Below are 20058 nucleotides of genomic sequence, written 5' to 3'. Positions count from 1 at the left end.
AGGTTTGGTTGATTTGCTGAGTTTTTGAGTCAAACTTGCATTAAATTTTAATACTAAGCTGTACATTTACATTTCCCACCTGCTAGAATGATATAGTGTGATACAGGGAACAGCTGTGGGCAAACTGAGTCTGATGTGGAAAAGAAAGCATGGTCATTACACCGTCTCATGGACCTTGACCAATCAACTGTTAGAAATCCCACCTTTCCTAATGTCCCTCCTTTTTCAGGAGTCTTACATTAGTTTTAAACTGGATGAACAGCCACAGTGTTACAACCACAGAGGAACTTGTGGTTAATGTCTTAATCAAACTTTTAAGAAGCCTCCGATGGGGCAAAAGAGTTAAAAAGATATTCCTTTATTTCCAAGTGTGAGTGCTGAAATTCATCCCCATCTGGTGTTACACATAAATCTCTGCATTTGGCTGACCTGTGCCTGCCTCCCGTCATCCAGTGCACTGTGTTGGATGGAGTCCAGGAGCTAGTGCATATAATCCCCCAGCATGCACCAAGCGCCCGCGTGTCCGCAGCCAGGTTGTTGTTGCCATGAGGACAGCGGAACAACAGGAGGACTGAGCTACTGCATCGCGCTTCCCTCAGAGTTTCAGTTTGAGGAATGGGAGCATGAAGCTTTTTTTTTTGGTGATGTGTTTGATTGCTCCGGGAAGTTTCTTGGTACATTTGGATTGGATTTTTGATCAGCACTGACGTAAGGAGGAACTGAGAGACTGGCACATCTACTTTGGGTTTTTTTTAGTTCTGTTTTCTTCTATTGGTATAAAAGTAGAACAATATAAAACAGAACAATAAAAAAAAGAACAAAGAGCACAAGAAAAGTCATTTGCATGTAAAAATGGAGCTATTACAATGATGAACCCATCAGTCTGAAGAGAAGGTGAGTTGGCTGCTTGCTTTTCCTTTGATTTCTTTACAAACTACTGCAACTCCCTTTTTTGCACCACCATCCTGAGTTTTTTAAACTGCCAAGGCACACCTGTAAACTATTCTCAGTCTCAAGCATGTGCCCTCCCAGAGGAATTCAGGAGGAGTACTCCTCCGTGATTCAATGCCACCGGGAGCTGCCGTCACCACCAGCAATCAGACTCCGCTCCCAAGATCCACGCAGACACCAGTGCTGATGTAAAATTACCTGAAAAGTAGATGCATGCACTCCACTGTGGCGTTTTTATATGGATGTATCATGTGGAAAATGACTGAGGAAATTCTAAGAAAGCAAAGATGACAAGAGTAAAATCAGGATCAGAATCAGCAGGAATGTGAAAATCAGTGCGGCAAATGAACCTTTTTAGGTCCAGCACATACGAGTACTTTCTTATCTGCAGTCACTTTTGTGAGAGATGTCACAAACATAATGGACATCGTTCTTTCTTTCACACCATCTCTTCTCTTACATGTGCCACGCTCTGTGCAGCTCAGCACAACAACGTGTGAGCCGAGCTGCCAAAACAGAGGGTGGCTTCACACTTGAAGGTGTTGCTTTTTTTATCTCTCTCTCTTTCTCGTGCTCTTGGGAATCCAAACAGCACATTTTCTGATGAGCTGCAACGTTCGTCGTATTTACCGACGTGCAACCAAAGTTTAACAGGAATACAACTGTTTACATGTTCACATGTTCAGCCACAGAGCCACCATTATGTGTTTACTGGCAACACATTAAGACACTACCTTGGCAATACTTATGCACCAAGCCTGTGGACAGTGTTTCCTCTAGGCACCGAAATGCTTTTGCTTTTTCCGCCACCTACTGGCGGATGTGGCAAAGTAAAATAAAAATACATAAAACGAGCTTATGATGATTTGAGATTGAAAAAATTTTAGTAGCTGTAATAGGCGTCCTTCCAGTCATGCATGTCTCTGTTATGTGATCACAGTTCTAGGAATAATAAGATCATGACCTTTGTTTTCCATAACTACTGGCACTATGTTTGCTACTGTCTTCAATTATGTAATGTCTGATTGACAACCTTTGCACAGCAGACTATTGTATTTTCTGTGTTTTGTGAAAGCTTTGCGAGACTTTCTGTTACAAACATCTTAAAGAAAATTATAAATAATCAGAATTATTTGTGATCCATAATTCAGCAGCTCTGAACTTTACTAAACCTTTGCCAAAAAAAATTAAAAAGACACTGACGTAAAGTACAGCCACCTTCTAATCAGCTTTCACCAGTCCTTCTTTACAATCTTTGTAAATAATAAACCTTAAATGAGTTCCATCATTTGTAGAAACTGAAGAATGTGCACAATAATAACAATAATAATAATTTAAAAATCTAAAATAGTCATTGTAATACTGGCCAGGGAGTATGTGCTACTCTCACATTATAATCTTGCCCAGAGAGGCATGTAACCGAGGAACTACAGATAACTCTCGTACGTGATGCCTCATGTGGTGCCGGTTTACTCTTTCTCCCTCTATCCACAAAAATCAAACAAAAACAGTGAGCGTGCAATCTGCTCTTGTTTTTCTGGGTGTAATTTATTCCGAGTAGAGCTTTGAAGCTGAAATAAAATTATCCACAGGACTGCAGCCTCTTAGAGGAGAGGTGCACCGTGCTTTTGCACGAGCAACCTGGAAGGGGCAATTCAGGTCAGCGTGATGCAACTTTTGTCTGGTAACACTCAACAGATAAAGGAGAAGCGGTGAAGCGATAATCTCATACAGAGATGGATTCTGTTGAATGAACTGCAGTATCGGTTCACCGAGAAGTTAAAATCTTAATTTAATATCTTTATTTTGTCGTTGGTTGTTCACATTAGAGGGGAATGTGTTTCTTAAACTAATCCACAGTGTGGAGGTTTGTCCCTGAGCTTTGAGAACTGTAACAAAATAATGAGCTCAAATTTTCAACTCCCAGCCTCCCTCAGTGAATCGCTCAGGTGTCGAGGTTTCAGACGGATGATTTTGGAGAGCACTTCAGATGTGAATCTGGCTTAAATGTCACATCAGTGAGGATAAAGGAGAAAAATGATGAAACTGATGAATGAAAGGTATTATATGAGCTGAAATTATTAACACTTAAAGTCAGTCAAAAGCACATTTCCCAATATTTGTAGGTCTACAAATAAAGGAAACTCTATCAGAACACATGAGGTCCTGTAAGGTATATTTTTAAATCTTGTGTGAAATAAACGACAAAATATCACCTTACAAGGCTTCAGGGGTACGAGCTGTTTCCATATACACCTCCTGTTTGTCAAGCAAAAGGATCACATTATTAAATAGTGGGTTTAGTTATGATTCAACAAACTTTTGCCACGTGTAAGAAATTGTTATTTTTCTATATACATTAAAGGTCTTTGTTTAATGTTATTATGGCTTGGATTTAAAATTATAAATCTTTTTCTCCACATTCATCTTTTTTGGCTTATCTAGTCAAAATGCATGATCATGCAGGAGAGATCATTTTTCCCATAGAAGACCACAAATCGTATTAATTGTGTTCTCTTCATATTTGGGGGAAGGGGGGGGGGGGGGGGGGAGACGGTGGTGGTGTCTAAAACGCTTAGACAAGCAAATTAATAAGTGCTTGGCAACCATATTGCCACTTAACTGAGGATAAGTGGCTTCTTTCAGCATCGTGACTGAATCAAATATTCACATTTGCTGTTTATCCTAATTAGAGCCATTTAGTTAATCTTCTAGAGAGGGAGCTGGAATGGAGATGAGCAGAGAAAGAGCTGAATATCAAGTTTTATTAAAAACACACACACACACAAACAACAAAAACACAAAAACTGTTGGAGCCCGCCTGACACTATACTTAATGTTGTGTAGGAACAACGTTAAATCTTTTAGCCATGGAATTATGAGAGTGGGGAAGCTTTGTCTCCTTCCACTGAAGTGGGGCACTTTAATACTTTCCTTGTTGGTGTAAATTCTCCAGGCACATAGATCTCAAAGGGCCTCGGGAGCTTTAGAGAGTAAATCAAAGAATGAGGATCAAATTAACATCTGCCACATTCATCGCTTGTGTTAAACAGGTTTTGTAAATTAAAGTGTATTGTATGTAGAGTTTAAACAGATTTAAAGTCAGACAGGCATTAGATAAAGTTAATTTAACCCCATCAATGGATCTCTGCCACCATCCATCTGACAAGTTGACACCCAATTCCTCTTTGCTCTATTCCTAACTGGCAGTGGTGATACAAAAATAATCATTTACGAGTAAAGAAATGTATACAGAAAGACCCGTGACTCCTTTCACCTGTGATTCACTTTATCTATCCCCTCACTCGTGCACACAGGTCACCAGATGTTCGAGAGGAGCGCCGTCCACCAACGGCTGTGCTGGGGAGCTCTCTACCTGTTGGCAGCAGGGGTGGCACTGACATCTGAGACGCGTTGGCTGTGTCCGCCATCCTGCCACTGTAATGCTACGGTGCTGGAAGTCAACTGCTCTGGTGGCCAACTTACCAGAGTTCCTGATGGTCTCTCACAGGAAGCCAGGCTGCTAAACTTAACCCACAACACGCTTAAGACTTTGGTGCGTCAGCAGTTCCACACGTTGACACAGCTGTCGGACTTGGATTTAAGTGACAATCTTTTGGTAATAATTGAAGTGGAAGCCTTTCTTGGCTTGCAGAGTCTGAGAACTCTGCGCCTTTGTCGCAATCACCTGAAGATTATCCCAGTGGGAGCGTTTGCTGGCTTAACAAACCTCCAGTTACTGGATGTAAGCAGCAATCAGCTTCTTGTTTTCCTCGACTTTACTTTCAGTGAATTAACTTCCCTGCGGTTCATGAAAGCTGCAGATAATGACTTGGTTTATGTCTCTCATCAAGCTTTTACAGGACTAATCAGTCTGCAGGAGCTGCACCTTGATGGCTGCAACCTTACTGCTATGCCAATGGAAGCGCTCACACAACTTAGCGTGCTGAGAAGCCTTAGTTTTCACCGACTGGGCCTCACTACGCTGCCAAACTACTCTTTCCGCCACCTAGTCCACCTAAAGGAACTTGTCATTTCTCATTGCCCCTGGCTGGAGAGTCTGTCAGGGAACAGTCTCTTTGGCTTAAACCTCACATCACTAACCATTAAACACGGCAACCTAAGTGCCTTCCCCTACATCCCCTTACATCACCTTGTATATCTCGTATACCTTGACCTTTCTTTTAACCCCATCACCTACATTCATGCAAACCTTCTCGGAGACTTGCTCCGGCTCCAAGAGTTACATCTTGTTGGGGGATCGCTGCTTAGGATTGAAATCGGAGCATTCAGGGGTTTGGCCCACTTCAGATTGCTGAATGCATCCAGAAACCGTCTTACCACACTTGAGGTTGGAGCTTTTTATTCAGTGGACACCCTAAGAACTCTGGGGCTTGATAACAACCCACTGGCATGTGACTGCCGTTTGCTTTGGGTGGTGCAAAGGCGACTATACATGGACTTTGGTGAAAGTCCGCCAACTTGCATTACCTCAGTCCAGCTGCAGGGCTGGAATTTTCTGGATTTCCCTGAGGTTGAGCTGCCGGATTTGCTTACCTGTCGGCCACCTCGAATTCTTAACCGCAAAGCTCAGGTGTTGAAAGTAGATCAGGGACACACAGTGGTGTTTCACTGCAGTGCCGAAGGTGACCCTCTGCCATCTGTCAGATGGCTAAACCCACAGCTAAGATCTTTATCACCCATCGGCAGAGTACGAGCTCTGTCCAATGGCTCGCTGGAGGTTCGCTATGCTCAGCCTCAAGATAGTGGCAAGTATCTCTGTGTGGCATCAAACGCAGCGGGAAACGACAGCCTGCCCATTAGCCTTCATGTCCAAACCTTTCCATCATCTTCTAAGAAACCATTTCGTCTTAAAGGTTGGTCTGCCTTTCCATCTGCTGCTCCAGGTGTGAACGGAAATCAGAAACTCAATTTTGATGTAAAGACCCTACTGATAGCAGCAACCATAGGGTTTCTCTCGTTTTTCAGCTCTGTGAGTGTTTGTTTCATTTTCATGTTCTTCTGGAGTAAGGGCAAAGGTCAGATAAAACACACAGCCACAATCGCGTATGTGCCACGAAGCGCCATGTCGAGCAGTAATGGAGGGACAAGCAGCTATATGGAAACGGGGAGGTTTACCATGAAGCTGTTATGAGTCAATAAGCAAAGAATATATTCACCTGATATTAGTAGGTATCAGTGAATAAACTGCAAGATGCTTCAATTTATTTGTTTTTTGCTTGAATCTGATAATAATGAGCATGTTGTCTTAATTAATAATATTTTAAATTGCATTTAAGAAATGTGACCTGACAAACCATGATCATGTTTATCTTGCAACACAAAAAAATAAGGAAATGAGGATAAAATAAATTAAAGAGTAAACTTAAAATAACAATTACATTGGACTTCAGGTGGACTATTTGGACTGATGAGATATGGAGAATCTAACAATAGCGGTATTAACCTTATATTAAGGTTAATGTGCAGTTTATTATGCAGCTTCTTTTCTGTAGCATGTGATCTTTTCTTGATTAATTTCTGCACTGTTTATTATTTAATAAATGTGTGAAATGCAAGTTGGTTGTTTTTTGTTTTTTGTTTTTTACATTTTTCTATCCAAGAACTTACAAAAATTAAAGTGATTATGCTTTCACAAATTTGGTGTACTTACTTAAAAATTTACAGCACTACAGCATCCAGTGAGGAGCAGCACACACAGCACTTGGTTTAATGCGTCTAGATGTGAACTGCAAGGTTTAAAAAAATCTCCATAAGCAGTTTTGTACTTACATTGTGGGCGAGTAGACCGTAATACTTATCTTACCTTCACCGATGAGTGGAGCTGGCTGCATTAACTGACAGCTAAAACGGTAAGGGGTGGATATAACAATAAACAAATATAATAAATAAATGCGTAATAAATAAATGACTTTAACAGTAGATAGAGACTGCTGAGTAGTGCAGTCATTATCGTGCGCTAAAATTACAGAGTTGCCATGACAACGCATACGTTTCTCGGCGCAAAAGAAGACCTCGGTTTCATGAAACAGTTATACAATTTTTGAATAGAATATTTTCTAATAGAAGCTTCGCATTAACTGTGTAATTGATTATATTTTCCTATGTCAAGCCAAACAACTAAAATAAACTTTTAGTCCGCCCGCTAGCCCGGAAGTAGATCAACAGTCCCGGATATGGTTGCTTGCTAAATGAGAGCTAGCGGTCAGTTGTACATTTCATTTGTCAGTGTTTATCGTCTCTTATAAGAAAAATTATAAAGTATCCCTTGAATTTAAAAGGGTCTAAAAAATATGGGCACCAACATAAAATTAAGCAAATATACTGAGTAACGACGAGGTCAAAGAGGTTCCCGCAAAACGATCTATATCTTTTAGCGTAACATAACGAGCTAAGTAGCTTAGCATTGATTAGCATATTTTGAAACCACAATCATGAGCCTCGCAGTTGGCCGCGAACCCAGAAAGACTGCGGGAAACCGTATGTCCAAACTACTGGATGCTGAAGAAGAGGATGAGTTCTACAAGACCACTTACGGAGGCTTCAACGATGTGAGTAACCAAACTGATAAACAGAGCGCGATAATAAAGAGTTAGCATTAGCCGGCTCCAGTGTTAATAACTAGAGCCTGCAAAAAACAAAGTTTATTGTTTTTTGCAATGCCTGAAATACTGCTGCTCAATTTTGGGGAAATTGGTTCATACCTATTTGCTGCCCGACAATGAAGCCGGCAGCCAACTCACTTATTTATATTATTTACACATTAATACAACGGAAGAATTTAGTTTCTGCCAGGCTACTGACCATGCACTAGTACAGGAGACATCTCTCACTATTTTGAGACTGACATGACTGGGAGTGGGTCTCACTGATATAAATCAGACTCTCACAGCATTACACGATCCGGACCTTTTAGACAAGCCAGCACATCTTCACACGTTTATTTTAGTATTAAATCCTAATGAGAGTATCATATATGGCAGGGCCGCTGCATTATACTTCAATACTTTTAAAGAGTTTGTCAGGAAGCTCTTGACTAAAGGGTTATGTGCATCATGTAAACAGCAATTTTAAAAGCTATTTTAGTTTTATCATGTTCTTGTTAGGGCAGATCAATAAAATGTTTATTTATTTATATTTGTTGGGGTTTATTGGGTCTTGTATCATAAATTTAGTAGTGCATTGCTGAAAGCACTTACTTCCTCTCTACTAGGCTGAGGTTGTGGTTTAAAAGTTGATTAACTCTCACTGGTAATTGGGGAGTCGTGTTTGATTGTGATTTTTAACAGTAACCATTCCTGCCATCATTTCCGTAGTAATGTTGAAAAACAATCTCATCAGATTTTGGATTTTGACAAGAGCGAAAACTGAGTGTGAAAGCGAAGCTGTCGATTTTACCAGTCGATCTGTGTTCCTACCCTCGCTATGACCACGAGCTGTGGGTAAGAACGAGATTGCAAATGCAAGCGTCAGAAATCAGTTTCCTCCAAATGGTGTCTGGGCTCGGCTTTAGAGAAAGAATGAGGAGCTCAGTGATTTGAGTATAGCGTCTACTTTACATATCAGAAGGAGCCGGTTGGGGTGGGTCAAGAATTGGAATATGATGCCTCCCAGGGGAGGTGTTTTGAGTGTGTATTAGCAGGAGGTAGCCCTGGAGCAGACCCAGTAGAGGGAGGTCTGGGGCTTCTCTACTTAGACTGCTGTGCCTATGACCTGGACATGGATTAGCAGCACAAAATGGAAAGATAGATGGAGAAAGCTCTTCATCAGGCTGGGGTTCTCACATCTGAGAGTACAGTTTTGGAACTATAAGAGAAATGAGGTGAATTAAAAGGACACATCTAAAAATGAGTGCGTCTTGCCACTGTTCATTCGAAATGGTGACCGTGACTTAGTTTAGAGCTGGCCTTACAATTATAGTTTGAACACCAGCTGTAAACAGAGCTTAGATGATGCCAGCTTTTCCCGCTTCACGCTTGAAGAGAGAAGAAAGTTGTGTGATATTGTTTGTCAGAACATTTGATGCTGTAGCAATCTCACACGTTATGGTTTGCTTTTGAAGATGCTAATTTGTTTCCTCAATTTACAGTGTGGCTAATTTTCTTCAAACAGCTGCTGGTTCAGGGGTCACCTTGTGTAGGGGGATTTGGCAGCGGCAGCTCTGGCAGTTCTGACAAGAGTGGCTTCATAAAAAAATCACAAACAGATCCTGAGATGCCTCAGTCATCTCTGCTGGGACTTTGATAAAGCACTGTGAACGTGCCTGTGTGTGCAAACGCTTCCTTTATCTGTTCAGTTTTCAGGGATATTTTTGTCTTGTGCTGCTTTCTAAATCTTTACTGTCGTTGGATGTTGGGTTTCAAAATGACCCACATTTATTTTAAGAAATGTGAAAATTCACATTGTTAGTGCACATAATGCATTTGTGTTATTTTATTTATCTTTGCACCTGGTTTGGGCTTAAGGCTGCTTGTTTGAGTTTTGTGATGTAGCTTTGACAATGAGGGGAAACATCTTTATTAAAAATAAATAATCTGTTTATTACTGAATCTCTTAATGGGATGTGACTTTGCATACATAGCTACACACTTGCCAGATACAAAAGTGTAAGATTTTAATCAATAGGCCTGAAGACTACACTTAGAAAAAATGCAGAGGAAATTTGGTGTTTGGTGTCTTTGCTGGTATGTCTCGGATTACTTGCAGATGGTTTGTTCTGCTGTTCTTTTCTTTTCCTGATTTTTATTTATTGCTCCATTTGTTTGTCGTTCAGGAATCGGGAGATGATGAGTATCACGGAGAACATTCAGACACAGAGGACGAGGTTGACAGTGACTTCGACATCGATGAGGGTGACGAGCCGGACAGTGACCAGGAGGAGGACGCACCTCGAAGGAAAAGTCGGGTTGTCACCAAAGCTTACAAGGTAATGCAGGACCAATCAAACTTTGAGCTAAGCTGAATTTAATTGCCCTAATACCTTGTGTCATCATGTATCACTTTGCAGCGGACTTGAAAAACAAAGATGGAAACTATTTGTTTTTCCCTTTAAAAGAAAAGGAAAAGGAAAAGTACTATTTACCACCTTTTTTTAATCGCTGTGTTGTCCTTCAGCCCCACATGGGTACAGTTGCACACATGTGCTCCTTATCCCTCAGGTGAACAAGCTTTTTAGCAACTAATGGCCAAGTCGGACCACTAATGTCCCCATTATATTTTACACAGAAATACTCTTTTAAGTGGCTCTGTTTCTGTTTGTGCCTGTTTCACCTTTGCTGTTTCCTTTATCTGTGCCAGATATTCTAACATATAATTAATGATGTTTTATATTTTTATGGTAAAAGGAGTTAAGCCTCTTATCTCTGTCAGTTTCGCTGTTTTCCACATCATATTGGCATTAAGTATCTGCCTCAAGGCTTCTGCAGCAGTGAATCGGAGTACTCAGTGAGATTAGAAAAGTGGTATCTAAACAGTACATTATCCTTGGCTCACAGATGGGCCAAATCCTTTAAAAATCTATGAAGAGCTGAAGGACAAAATCATTGTAGGAAAGATTTTTGATTTAAAAATGTCATACTTACACATATAAATGACCTCAGTCAGTCAGCCGAAGGTTAAAACTGCTCTGCAGCTCCACAGAAGCCACTGGTTGTCAAATGACATGTATTAACATTTGTTAAAAACAAACTGATTTAAAAAAAATCCTTTAACATAACAGTTTGCATTGTTTTTAATATTAATATATTTTTTATTTCCTGGCATGAACATGTTTAATGTGTGATTATAGCATAACATTTAATGTTTTTCATCTTCTTCCTCAAACTGAATGTCAGTGAAACAGATGCGAATTGAAAATGCTCTCTGTCTTTGTTTAATCCAAGGAACCAATAAAAGTGCCAAAACCCAAACCTAAAAGAACAGAGGAGCAGAAGAAGACAGAGAAAACTAAAGTGGAGCCAAAAAGGAGGATTCCACAAGAATTCCAAGATTTTGCAGAGAGTAAGATTTCTCTAAACCTCCTACTAATGCTTCCATAGTGTTTTCCTTTTATTTGAAAAGAAGGATGCATAAACCTCCCAGTTGTGTGCATTCAGTGAATGGATCATAATATTGTGGGAAAGTTACAAACATGTTTAAAAAGTTTTATTCAGCTGTTTTTTTTTTTTTAACACTGCATTTCTTAATTCTTGTGTAGCTCGGAAGTCTGTCCGACAGTCCACCAGTGAACATACACGAAAGACGAATCTGCGCTTACAAGAACGCCAGGACGCCCCGCGAAGGCGACGAGGCGCTCATCGTGACCGACCCCTCACCCAGGAAGAGCTGCTGGCTGAGGCGAAAATAACAGCCGAGATCAACATTCGATCACTTGGTGAGAACATGTTGGAGAGTTACTCTTTAAATATCTGCACAAACTTTGGGTAATTCAGGACTCTTGGTTATCTTTCCTGTTATGCAAAGAGAGAACCAATGTCGAGATTAGTGTGTCTTAGCAGAAACATAGAAAACAGAAATGATACCAGACAGAAAGCATCCTGTTAAGCACTCCAGGATGTGCGAGTACTGAGTATCACGTTGCCAGTTATGTAAGCTGAACATTATAATTATCTATTAATCAGGATTGGAAGAGCCCGTGATTGTAATGTAAATCAGTATAGTTCCACCAATACTTTACCTAAAGCTGTTTGTGCGGTATAACAAAACACATCAGTGTTGCTGATTTTTACTTCACGTCTTCAGAAAACTACGAACGTCTGGAGGCAGACAAGAAGAAACAAGTCCACAAGAAGCGGCGTTTTGAAGGACCAACCATCCGTTACCATTCAGTCCTTATGCCCCTCGTCTCAAACCCAGTCCTTAAAGAAGAAAATGTTGATGTTGAGGGGTACGTAGAAACTCGATGCTACCTGGTTTTTCTTTTGATTCTGTTTTGGAGTAATCTGCTGCTTAAACATTGACCGAACGGGGTCAGTTGGGTATTTTCTGTCGTTCTTTTCATATAAAAAGGGCAAACACAACAGCTTGATAATAAATGGCTTCACCCAACCACTAACTATGAGTGGAAAAAAAAGTTTTTGTATTATAATTCGTATTCTCTGAAAAATGGCCGAAAATCATAAATTCTGCCAGGACATGTAGACTTATGAGCACAACTGTCTGATAATTATGTTTAAAAACATATATTCTTGGTTTTGTCATATTCCCAAAGGTTGGACCAGGACGTTCCCCAGACTGCACCGCAGAATCCCACCACACCTTCCCAGCAGTCTGCCGGAGGCCTGTGCTCCCGCACTTATATAACATTCAGTGACGACGAAGCGTTTGAGGTCGCCTTCCCGCCAAGCTCCCAGACGAGTCCTCAAGTGCCCATCCAGGAGGTTTGTCCTGTTACCCACAAGGCCGCGCTGTACCGAGACCCAGTCACAGATATACCGTACGCTAACGCACGAGCCTTCCGCATCATCCGGGAAGCATACCGCAAATACGTGGCCGCTCATGGATTTCCGAACACTTCAGGAGGGTCGACGGTACTTGACTCTTCAGCAGCAAAGGGCGCCCGGCAGAAAATGGTTATGAAACAGAGTGCGGCTGCTACATAGATTAGTTTCAAAAAGAGGATAAAGGATTGGTTTCTGTTTGAAATTCTCAGTGAAATGATCGAAAACACTGTTTTTATTTCTGTCCTTACAGCTCACGAGGAGTCTAGTGGAAAAAACTGACATTTTGGGTTTGAGCTGTCACTGAGCTGCTAAAAGGAAAAAAAACAAACAGTAGTAGAACCAAAACAGCTGCCGCATGGCCTTAAAATGTAAAAAGTCTTATTTGTGAAGTCTGTGTGGAAATCAGCTGAAAAAGGCGTGCATCTGCACAGTGGCAGCTGTGATTGTTCTTTTTATTTAGTTTGTTTGTTTTAGATTTATGGGTTTTTTTTACTTTTGTGTTTGCAAATGTTCTCATCAAAAAAATAAATTTTGGGAACTTGTAATAATTGAGAGTTAAACGAGTTCTGCTTTATAATAAAAAATGGGACGTCTGCACAGCGGGAACCACAGGAAAAACTGGGAAAATAAGCCCATCATCATAAAATCATCTTTGTTTTCACCAGGCTAAAATCCATTTAATCTGTCATGCCCGTCTTAATTTACAGTTTAGTATTTGTTTTTTTTTTGTTTTTGAGTGATAGAAGGCAAAATGTCATGTTTTGGTTTTTAATTTTCAGTCCAGCACCGTAACTAAAAAAAACATCAGACTGTTTTGGAAAACCTGGGCCCTGGAGTTTAATTAATTGTCTGCGTCTGACAAATCACTGAGACACTTTTAATTGATCAAAGCTTTAAATCCTCCCTCCTGTTATACATTTTAATTTTTAACACAGAAGCAAGCATAAGATATTCTCTTTTATGGGTGAGAGCGAGGCAGTTTCTTCCACATTTATCTCCTGGTTCTTTCTTAATGTGTAGTCTGATAGTTTAAATTTTATTTTATTTCCTCTATCTGCCTCTATGCAGACAGGGCTGTCTCATCGAGCATTCAGAGTATATTCTAGTTCATCGTGAGGCTTTTATAAAAAAAATTTTTTCTCCTCTCTGAATTGTTAATGGCAGAAAATTGCTTGAGCTTCAGTCTCGAACAATACTGCTTTGCTGATCCCTTTGGGACCTTAAATTAGCTTTTCTATATTTATTCTCTGTGTGTAATCACAGAGAGACAGAGTAAGCCCTTAACACAGCTGAGTGCTTGACTAGTGTGAAACCTTTGACCCCTTCTACACCGAACTACTCCCCTGCACAATGTCCCATAGTCCCAGCACTCTTAAACCCCCCAAATACAATTAATTAAGTTTCAAGGCCTCAGATAATCAAAGGTTTCACATTTATTTTATTAGAAACAGCAATTTGTTTTGTTTTTTAGCTGTATCACAGGAGATTTACATTCAGCCTTCACCTGGGAGCAGAATCGATGACTGGTGAAGCCGTCTCTGATCTCGTTTGGAGTTTCAGGTTCAGGCAGATGCTTTGCCTTTGCAGGAAAACTTGTTTGTTTCAAGCAGATTCTTACCTGTGTTTCCAGTAAATGCCCTGATGATGTTGAGCACAGCATCTCTGAACAGTCTGTGTTCTGGTGCATAAGTAACCAGGCTTCTTTGTTTTCAGCTCATCTCAACTCTGCACAGCAGATATTACTGCATATTTGATTTGGCGTAGATTTTACACCAAATGCCCTTCACAAAGCTACACATCCATTTATCTGGGCTTGAAGCTGGCACTAGGAATACACTAGCGTCCTACCCCTTAGACTTGGTTTGTATACTCCCAGTCTCAAGCTGTGGGTCATTTGTGTGTAAGTTTGAAAACCACTGACAACAAAACTCATTCATTTGCTTCTGTACTGACGCATTAGAGTAACCTGTGAACCTATGAGGTACTGATAGTTCAGAATGTGTAAATCTTTAATCGCCTGATGACATTCATTATAAAAATGTTTCAAAATTTTAATAATCTAAAAGCAGAACCTTAGTTATCTAGATAACGTGACAGAGCCAAATTCTACCACTGTAAGTATTAAATGCTGTGTTCTAATATTACACACTCTAACAACACTTTATTTGGTACACATTGCCAGTGCTGGTTTGACCCCCACCACCATCCTGCCCCCCCTTTGCTTTAATTCATTTTGGCATAGATTCAACAAGATGCTGGAAACATTCCTCAGAGATTTTGGTCCATGTTGACATGACAAAATCACACAGTTACTGCAGATTTGTTGGCTGCACATCTATGATGTGAATCTCCTGTTCCACTAAATCCCAAATGTTCTCTGTTGGACCGAGATCGGGTGACTTGTTAGAATTTGCTAAGCTGTGTGAATTCTAGCCTTAGTTTCCTGTTCTTTAGCTGAAAGAAATGGCAGCTAGTGTGGTCCTCTGCTGCCTCAGCGTGCATTCAGAGATGCTCTTCTGCATTCCTTGGATGTCACGAGTGGTTGTGAGTTACTGCTGCCTTCCTATTGATTCAAAAACAGTGTGACCATTCTGCTTTGACCTCTGGCGTCAACACGTGGATATTTTGTCCTTTTTGGACCACTCTCTAGAAATCCTAGACATGTCTGTCTACATGTCTAAATGCACTGGTTGGCTTATACTTGTAAACGAGCAGTTGAATAGATCTACATAATGAAGCTCAGCCTCCAAAAGAAGCTGCTTAGAGCTGGAAAAATGAAACACATTGAGGGAACAATAAATAAATAATTGGTTTATAAAGTGAACAAGAAGAAAAAGAGTGCCTATAAAAGTACATTGTGCATACTCATAAGTATGTATTGGAAATGAGAACAAGGATGTCACCTTTCCAAATATCCCCTCCCCCCCCTTGGATGTGTTAACTGATCGGAAACACTTGTGTAAACTGAGACCTTTTTAAAATTACCGTCACCTGATGAAAGATGGTGCATTTATTAAGGCAGTGATCTACTGAAGTGAATAATTCATTACTTAAATGTCATTTACATACACATGAATGCTGATTTAAAGTTGCCATTAAGACCAAAATGTCACATTTACAAAGAGAGGAGCGAAGAGAGTCAAGTCACCGTAGAAACGAGTCAAAAAAGATAAAAGCTCCTCCATTGTTCAGATGCTCTCAGTCGAGATGCAAACAATGTCGCATGCAAAGTGAGGAAGCAGAAGCAGATCAGCCATCTGTAAGTTCTCCCAGCAGGCCATCCGACAGCCAGGCTTACTCGCCCTGTGTTTGTCATATGCTGAGCTGACAGACTTACTGTACCTTGCATTAATCATGAGAGTAAACCAAAAAAAAAGATCCCTCTAAACTGATGTGAGGAAACAACAAATTGATTCATGTTTTTCAGCTGTACTGCTTTGGGAGGTAACCAGCCAGTTTTGAGAAAACAAAATGAGTCCACAAGAGGGATATTCAGCAAGGCAGAGCGAGGATTCGGTGTATGAAGTAATGTCCCTAGTTATTTTCTGCTTAAACCCAAATCATAACCAAGCACACCATGTGTGTGCACGCTTTGTGCATTGTCATATTCGCATTGTTGCCACAAAGTTTTGCAGTAACACCCCGAGCCGAACTGCATTCAGCACTTTCTGAGGATGCAAATTTCAACGATGACGTTGCACGAAAAATGTCACTTCACATTAACACCAACAGCAGGAACCAACACAGTCGGGGAGACAGGAAAAAAAAAATAAAGTAATTTTATTGTGCTTTTTCCAATTCTATCAACCTCAATGCTTGCTCTTTGAAAGCGGCGTCTGCCCACACACTGCCACTTACATTGGTGAAGAAAAGAAAAAAAACAACAACCTAACACATTTATTCAAGAATAACAAGTTATCCCTTAAAGCGACCATGATGATGAATTCAGTGTCGGGCTAAGCCAGCGTCTCTGGTGGATAGACCGATGTAATCTATGCAGTTAAGATTTTTAGCCTTTAGTGTTGTTGTTTCATATTTTATTTTACAGCGTCGCAGTTTAACACTTCTAACCGTTCCTCGTATTATCTGCAACAGCGCACGAGCGAAAGCTTTGTCTCCCACATACTGCACAGGGCATATGGTACCAATTGAACAGTTTTCAGAATAGGAAGAGAGGGAACTGCATTATCACTCGTTCTAGTGTGGTAGTTGCCATGGAGACGAGTGTAGGTGGTGTACTGTGCTGTACTCTGCTGTACTGCTTCTCTTGTCCTCTCCCCTCTTCTAATGCCCACCGCCTCTGTTCTGCTATCCGCAACATCCGAGTAACTTTCATTTGTTCGTGTTTACTCAGAAGGCTTCTGCTGTTTGTCGTGTATCGATGCTTTATGCCTCCCCCCCCCCCCCACCATCTAAATCAAACACACAGTCTGAAATGGACAAGCTACTTAAATTATGTAATTATTATACATTACAGCTGGCCTAATTTTGTGTTTCCTTCCCATTTAATGAACCCTCTCTGCTTAGATCCTATAAAAGTTTCCCTTTTCCCCCCCCCCCTACCTATAAATGTTTTTCACGCTGACCGCCCCAGTTCTAGTATATGTTATGCTTTGTCAGTCTTTTTGCACACCACCTATTCTTTTAACAGTTTCCATGGAGATGTGTTTGTGCATGTGAGTGATTGAGGAAGGGTTGAGAGTGAAAGAGTAAGGATGTGTCACTTCCACTTCGAAGGGCTTTTTTCCCCCCGGTTGTTGTTTTAGTGTAATTTAGAAGACGGTGTGTCCCGTCCGGTGTCCCGAGATAGACGTTCAGCAGCGTCAATGATTTTTGTTTCCTGCTTCTTGTACTTGTCTTGTGTTTGCTACAGATGCATTACACTTTAAATCCCAATAAAAATGTAGAGATATTTCACATAGTGCTGCTGTGCGAGTCTATGTTAACGCAAAGGTTTCATCATCTTTGTTGTCGTATTTGGAGCCGATCAAACTTTTGCTGATTCATTCAAACGTTAATTATGATTAGGAAAAATAATTATTGTTTTGTATTCCCAGTTTACCACCAGCCTCGTTCTTGTGGTGTAGAGAGGGGGGAAAAAAACCTAACTGGGTTAAAATTCTTTTTCAGGATTTATGTAACACAGTATTTATATATGCCCACGAAATGATCTATGACACATTCAGGATTTAACAATTAGCAATACATATTTATGTAACATGTTTACATCGCAGATTCAAAAGGAAAAAAATCCTAACAATTGTTGCCTCCACATGTCTGGACCTATATGGAGAGGTTTGATGGATTGGCTTTTTTCCCCTTTCCCAGTGATCAGAATAACACATTACAGGCTATTAAAATCCAAATGAGTCACATGCAGACATTGATTTTACTGTTGTTTGGACTACTGGTTACTGTGAAGGCAAACAAAACATCACGGTGGTCTTTACAGGGCAGTTTCACTTTTTTCTAAAATAAATGTCTGTCTTAAACATACAGGGAGTGCAGAATTATTAGGCAAATGAGTATTTTGTCCACATCATCCTCTTCATGCATGTTGTCTTACTCCAAGCTGTATAGGCTCGAAAGCCTACTACCAATTAAGCATATTAGGTGATGTGCATCTCTGTAATGAGAAGGGGTGTGGTCTAATGACATCAACACCCTATATCAGGTGTGCATAATTATTAGGCAACGTCCTTTCCTTTGGCAAAATGGGTCAAAAGAAGGACTTGACAGGCTCAGAAAAGTCAAAAACAGTGAGATATCTTGCAGAGGGATGCAGCAGTCTCAAAATTGCAAAGCTTCTGAAGCGTGATCATCGAACAATCAAGCGTTTCATTCAAAATAGTCAACAGGGTCGCAAGAAGCGTGTGGAAAAACCAAGGCGCAAAATAACTGCCCATGAACTGAGAAAAGTCAAGCGTGCAGCTGCAAAGATGCCACTTGCCACCAGTTTGGCCATATTTCAGAGCTGCAACATCACTGGAGTGCCCAAAAGCACAAGGTGTGCAATACTCAGAGACATGGCCAAGGTAAGAAAGGCTGAAAGACGACCACCACTGAACAAGACACACAAGCTGAAACGTCAAGACTGGGCCAAGAAATATCTCAAGACTGGTTTTTCTAAGGTTTTATGGACTGATGAAATGAGAGTGAGTCTTGATGGGCCAGATGGATGGGCCCGTGGCTGGATTGGTAAAGGGCAGAGAGCTCCAGTCCAACTCAGACGCCAGCAAGGTGGAGGTGGAGTACTGGTTTGGGCTGGTATCATCAAAGATGAGCTTGTAGGGCCTTTTCGGGTTGAGGATGGAGTCAAGCTCAACTCCCAGTCCTACTACCAGTTTCTGGAAGACACCTTCAAGCAGTGGTACAGGAAGAAGTCTGCATCCTTCAAGAAAAACATGATTTCATGCAGGACAATGCTCCATCACACGCGTCCAAGTACTCCACAGCGTGGCTGGCAAGAAAGGGTGAAAAACTAATGACATGGCCTCCTTGTTCACCTGATCTGAACCCCATTGAGAACCTGTGGTCCATCATCAAATGTGAGATTTACAAGGAGGGAAAACAGTACACCTCTCTGAACAGTGTCTGGGAGGCTGTGGTTGCTGCTGCACGCAATGTTGATGGTGAACAGATCAAAACACTGACAGCAACCATGAATGGCAGGCTTTTGAGTGTCCTTGCAAAGAAAGGTGGCTATATTGGTCGCTGATTTGTTTTTGTTTTGTTTTTGAATGTCAGAAATGTATATTTGTGAATGTGGAGAGGTTATATTGGTTTCACTGGTAAAAATAAATAATTGAAATGGGTATATATTTGTTTTTTGTTAAGTTGCCTAATAATTGTGCACAGTAATAGTCACCTGCACACACAGATATCCCCCTAAAATAGCTAAAACTAAAAACAAACTAAAAACTACTTCCAAAAACATTCAGCTTTGATATTAATGAGTTTTTTGGGTTCATTGAGAACATGGTTGTTGTTCAATAATAACATTATTCCTCAAAAATACAACTTGCCTAATAATTCTGCACTCCCTGTATACTGGTTACTTTATTTGTTACATCTTGCTAGTACTTTCCATGACACAGATCCAACAAGGTCCTGGAAACATTCCCCAGAGATTGTTCTCCATATCGATGTGACAGCATCACAAAGTTGCTGCGGAGTTGTTCATGATGTGAATTTTCTGTTCCATCGAGTCTGAAGGCTGCACTACTGAATATGGAGGCCATCTGAGTACAGTGAACTCATTGTCATGTTCAAGAAACCAGTTTGGGATAATCTGAGTTTTGAGACACGATGCGTTATCCTGCAGAACGTACCCATTGTGCTCATAAATTCGGATTCTACCATCTTAATGTAGCAACACAAATCAAGACTCATCAAACAATGAAGTGGTTTTCTAATCTTTGATTGTCCCGTTTTGAAGAGTTTGTGTGAACTGTAGCCTCAGTTTCATTTACCTAACTGGCACAAGTGGCTCCTGGTGCGAGCCGGGGTCTTCTGCTGCTGTAGCTCTCTTTAGAGACACTCTTCTGCTTAACTTGATAGTAACTGTTGCCTTACTATCATTTTGAAGCTGTCTGGCCATTCTCACGTGACCTATGGGTTCGACAAGGTATTTTCACCATGAAAA

General features: G+C 40.7%; 2 protein-coding genes and 1 long non-coding RNA gene across 3 annotated transcripts; 2 read left to right on the top strand and 1 right to left on the bottom strand.

Moving 5' to 3' along the window:
• The first annotated feature begins 471 nt into the window (after positions 1–471).
• On the top strand, positions 472–6554 carry LOC101470009 (leucine-rich repeat and immunoglobulin-like domain-containing nogo receptor-interacting protein 1). Its single transcript, XM_004549151.2, has 2 exons — positions 472–894; positions 4269–6554. Exon 2 carries the CDS (start codon positions 4277–4279, stop codon positions 6104–6106), a length of 1830 nt encoding a protein of 609 aa, XP_004549208.1. The 5' UTR covers positions 472–894; positions 4269–4276; the 3' UTR covers positions 6107–6554.
• Positions 1164–6970, bottom strand: LOC111501616 (uncharacterized). Its single transcript, XR_002721585.2, has 3 exons — positions 6779–6970; positions 6626–6701; positions 1164–1224 (listed from the first exon to the last, which is right to left on the bottom strand). It is a non-coding gene; the product is annotated as an uncharacterized LOC111501616 (long non-coding RNA).
• Positions 6971–7123: 153 nt separating this feature from the next.
• Positions 7124–17332, top strand: vps72a (vacuolar protein sorting 72 homolog a). The gene is made up of 6 exons (XM_004549150.6): positions 7124–7523; positions 9746–9898; positions 10854–10971; positions 11168–11344; positions 11713–11857; positions 12182–17332. Exons 1-6 carry the CDS (start codon positions 7407–7409, stop codon positions 12570–12572), a joined length of 1101 nt encoding a protein of 366 aa, XP_004549207.1. The 5' UTR covers positions 7124–7406; the 3' UTR covers positions 12573–17332.
• Positions 17333–20058: the final 2726 nt, after the last annotated feature.

This window comes from Maylandia zebra, linkage group LG22 (genome assembly GCF_041146795.1).
Source record: "Maylandia zebra isolate NMK-2024a linkage group LG22, Mzebra_GT3a, whole genome shotgun sequence".
NCBI lineage: Eukaryota > Metazoa > Chordata > Actinopteri > Cichliformes > Cichlidae > Maylandia > Maylandia zebra.
Note: the sequence above shows the minus strand (reverse complement) of the source record. Positions and strands in the feature narration are given on the sequence as shown.